At 33.6% G+C, this 4,403-nt stretch overlaps 1 protein-coding gene across 1 annotated transcript; it reads right to left on the bottom strand.

Moving 5' to 3' along the window:
• LOC132179505 (CMP-sialic acid transporter 4-like) lies at positions 1-2,256 on the bottom strand. The gene is made up of 9 exons (XM_059592241.1): positions 2,073-2,256; positions 1,860-1,960; positions 1,626-1,737; positions 1,381-1,460; positions 1,096-1,171; positions 896-996; positions 458-529; positions 194-242; positions 1-91 (listed from the first exon to the last, which is right to left on the bottom strand). The coding sequence occupies exons 1-9, from the start codon at positions 2,097-2,099 to the stop codon at positions 17-19; spliced, it is 693 nt and encodes a 230-aa protein (XP_059448224.1). The 5' UTR covers positions 2,100-2,256; the 3' UTR covers positions 1-16.
• Positions 2,257-4,403: the final 2,147 nt, after the last annotated feature.

Below are 4,403 nucleotides of genomic sequence, written 5' to 3'. Positions count from 1 at the left end.
TGGCGGTTCCGAAGAACTAGAGTGCAAACTGTGTACTTAGAAAGCTCACCTCGGTATATACTCCTGCAAAACCACTCAATAGTGCCATGACCTGCAAAGAAAGTACCCACCATTATGATAACAAGTATTTTAAGCTATAATATGTTTTCCTCCCAATGCCGAATTAAGGGCATAAAAAATGTAGGCAACTCACAATGGCCATCACCCAACCTTGAAAAGGAGTTTGAAGAACATGATCTGAACTGCACAACAAAGTCATTTTCTAAGGCACAGCCAATAACATGAAAGTACATAAGAGTGGAATTTCAAATAACGATTACAGAAATAAAATAGTGAGAAACAATGCTCACTAATCCCTGCTTCTCAAATACATAGCTACTTGCATCGAGATATCTTGTATTCATACAAGTAACTACGTCTGAAACAATCCAAAAACAAGATGTGTGATCAATCTTACTTCGATTTTAGCTGAGCTGTGGTGCACCCAGCACATAGTAGAATGAAAGCTGCCCATTGAATCTCGCTCAACCTGAAAGATTTAGAACAGGATGTATAATAAAAATGTTGCAAATTCCAATCTGGTTTGGCTTAAACTTTTAATTAGTTTGAACATCCTCTTATACACAGCCCAAGAGCAATTGTATCGCTCATGGACATTTTCACATACCCAATATGGGCTTATATTGAAAAGGTAGACAAAGAAAAAGAATTTATTGCTCTTTCTACAAATGCCAACATTCTTAACTGTAAAGATTTTTAAAAGTACCAATAAGGTGACATTTGAACCAAATGAGTTGTTATGACTATTCTGTCTCCATCGAATCTCTTAAGGGGCTTTCGCAAATATTTCCATGATGAAGTGAAAAATCCAACATCAACGATAGTAAGGACTCACTTCTTCTTAAGTATAATTCTGTATAGAACACCGGTACTGATAATATTCAGGTTCTTCAGTATCTGATAACCTGGCGCATCGACATACGCAAAGATGTAATACTGCAACAGAAAAATGAAGGATACACATAATCATATTTTGGGAAGCAAGAAGAAGACCAATGGGATTGCAATTTTTAAAAGAGAAAAAACACAACCAACCTGAAGCAAGTTTTTGACTAGGTAAAGTGCTGCAGGAATGGGGAACACAATAACTTCATCCAATGTCGTATTCAACCTAGTTCAACGTCAGGATCCAAGAAAGAACAAGACATTACAAAAAAAAATTGTTATTTAGTTCATGACAATAATCCATCAAATGAAGAATGTAAGATTGGATAAGAATTTGAAATTACAAATACAATTACATAACCAGGACAACACAACATGGGGAGTATAGTGATAGTTCAAACTCGATAAAAACATCAAAATTACAACATGAGAAACCTGTTATCTTCTGTAACACCTTCACTTCTCCAGATTCTTGTCAAGGCTGCAAGTGATAATGCACATTTCAAAGTCTCCACCTAATTCAAGATAGAGAAATAAAGTGTTTGATTCGTAGAAAACGACATTACATCTATCTGTTTGATTGGTAAGATTTGAACCAAAAGACCTACCCACAATCCAAACAACATGTACTAATTAGTAAAATTTGTTTTTCTTTTTCCCTTTGGGTACTATTTGCTTACCATAAAATTTGCAGTGGTAACACTATACTCATACTTTCCAGCTCTCTTAGACCACACAATAAGTATCGCTTGCGAACTCGTAAGAACAGTCAATGCGAGCGTAACAACGGACCTATAAAGCAAACACCAAAAGCATATACGCATACATGAATTACCCTCTCTCTGTCTCTATCGCTCCATCTTTATTCTCTGTATTGGAATCAGAATGAAAACATAAAAGGAAAACTCACATACTTGCGCTTCCACTTGGTGCGCTCAATATCCACATTACTCACTGCATGAGCTTTCCCTCTTGAGCTCTCTATGTCGTCTCCACCACCATCCCCATCTTTATCCTGTACATATACAAACAACCCATTTCGCTGTCAATCATAGACAAGATGGAGATTTCGAACAATTTGAGCTATAAATAAACTAAATTGAAGTAAACGATTGAAAACAAAGAACCTGATCTTTGATTTTTCTGTACTCCATATTTTGGGTGTCTCAGTTTCTGATCTAAGGCCACTGAAGAAAGATTGATTTGGGATCTCTACCGTAGTACCGTGATAGACTGAACATGAACAATACGAGCGCACAGACAAGCTTTCCGGTATGGCTGACAAACTCTGATGGGCCGGTCTGTGGGGGAATGGGGCTTTAGGTATCATGGGCCAAGATCTGCCATCTTAATATCTCCTAAACATATGCATTTTATCATACCTTTTTGCAATTTAAAAAAGTAGGGATTTAATTACCGAAACCTTAATCCAAAACCGACGTAAGAAAACCTTAATCCAAAACCAATCCCCAAGTGTGAACGGATGACTCAATTTTCTCTCCTGCCTAAGTTTCAAAAGCGAAAAAGACCAAATAGCACTCGCTACTAGTCATTTAATCAGATACGAATGTCCTACCTTTTATTTTTTTTATTTTTATTTTTTTTATTATTATTATTTTTTTTAATAGTAAATTCTTAAATTACATAATTAGGCTTTTTTTAGGCATTAAAACATTTAAACAATGCTACATATTAAAAAAATGGCATGTTATCGAGGTAATTACAAAGAATTTTTCTTCCAAAAGGTTTTTTCTTCACTTTTGTAGAGATGCTTCTTATTCATAAAGTCAACAAAATTTAGTTTAAAGCTTTTTTACAATATAAAGAGTAAGAACCTGATGAAAATATACTCAATTATCGACCGTAACATACTATATTTTTAATAAGTGCCATTTTTTAAGCATTTTGATGCCTAAAAATAACCAAAATTATTATGCCAACACCTTATAGAAGTTATTCTTGCAACGGTATAGTTCAGTGATTGGCTTTGTTGAAGATATAAATCATTTATGATAAATGTTGATTTGTATCCTCTAAATCAAGAAAATCAAGCGATTTAGATAATATTTATTAACGAATATGTTTATATTTGAAATCAGAGTTAAAACTCTATAAATAGAGCTTGATACTCAAATCAATATCAAGGAAAAATATAGCCAATAAGGCTTTAACACCTAGATGTAGGCATAAATTGAACCACTTTACTGTTTCTTTCATCTCTTTCCTCCATTAATATTTTAGATTTTATTCTAATCTTATTTATTTATTTATTTTTCCATCCGCCGCCTTAAAATTTATAATTCCGTCCCTACCAGATTATGAAAAATCTGCTGAGGAGTTATCACGTTCAGACAATTCTGCAAATAGAAGTGTCAAAAGATAAGATGACCGCCACTACCAGTAGTCATAGATGTGTATCAATTAACCAGCACAGTCGTGATAGCTTCAGATGCTGAAAGTTTGAAACTTCAGCAGCTGCAGAATTGTCTGAATGTGAATGCAGAGAAGATGTTGAAATATTGAAATATCATACGACAAAAAATAAATATTGAAAAAGACAACTGTGTCAAAGAATATTCCTACCGTAACCTACTAAAACCGTATTCAAAGCTGGTTTGAAAATGAAGTTTTTCTTAAAATAATTATTTATTTATTTATTTGTTTTAATAGATTCATATTGCTTGAAACAAGGAACCAGACAAAAATGAAAGACGAAGACTCACATAGTTGTCAGCAGGGACGGAGCCAGGAAATTTTATGGGATGGGGCCAACCAAATTTTTTTTTTCGGTTCTTTAGAATTTTTTTTATCAAAAAAAATTATTTTGGTTGTTTTTTATAAACTAAAGATTACCGTAAAGGCCAAAAAAAAAAGTAGACATTTGAAAGTAAGGGCTAAAAATAAAAAAACTTAATGAGTATAGGCAACAAAATTAAAAATAGGGCCAATTTTTTTTTTTTTTTGAGGGGGCAAATAACTAAAATTAAAACTTTAACTTTACTTTTTTTAAATTTTTTAATTTTTTAGTTATTTTTTTTACTTATAATATTTTTTTTCCTTATTTTGGAGGGGGACCATGGCCCACCCCGGTCCCCCCCTCCCTCCGTCTCTGGTTGTCAGTATCAAGAAACAAAAGTAAAGGGATAAAAAACATAAAAATAAAACTGTAGCAGCCTCTCCATATGAATAAATAAAGAATATAACTGTCAATAGTCCAAGGTGATAAATTTATTTATTTATTTTCTATTCAACTTGAGAATATTGTTTAATATGAAGGGGAGCTGGAAGTTTCATGTTGACTAGAACAATAAGCAATTGCACTAGTCTCACATAGGACCATCTTGTTTCCGATGAAACCAATCTCAAGCTAGCCAATGGTTCAAGATCGGTAGGGGACACCATGGATTTAAGGGTAAAGATCAACAGCACGCGGCGTGCATTAAAAAAAAAAAAAAAAA

Source organism: Corylus avellana, chromosome ca4, assembly GCF_901000735.1.
Source record: "Corylus avellana chromosome ca4, CavTom2PMs-1.0".
Taxonomy (NCBI): domain Eukaryota; kingdom Viridiplantae; phylum Streptophyta; class Magnoliopsida; order Fagales; family Betulaceae; genus Corylus; species Corylus avellana.
The sequence above is the reverse complement of the archived record's forward strand: the minus strand, read 5'-3'. Positions and strand labels throughout refer to the sequence as shown.

Bases quoted from the DNA above. Each gene is read 5' to 3' on its own strand.
- LOC132179505 (XM_059592241.1), bottom strand. From the start codon at position 2,099: ATGGAGTACAGAAAAATCAAAGATCAG. The intron at 1,172-1,380 runs GTTTCTCATGTT...ACGTTGAACTAG, and splicing joins GGTGTTACAGAAGATAACAG to GTTGAATACGACATTGGATG. The intron at 243-457 runs GTAAGATTGATC...TTTGTTGTGCAG, and splicing joins ACAGCTCAGCTAAAATCGAA to TTCAGATCATGTTCTTCAAA.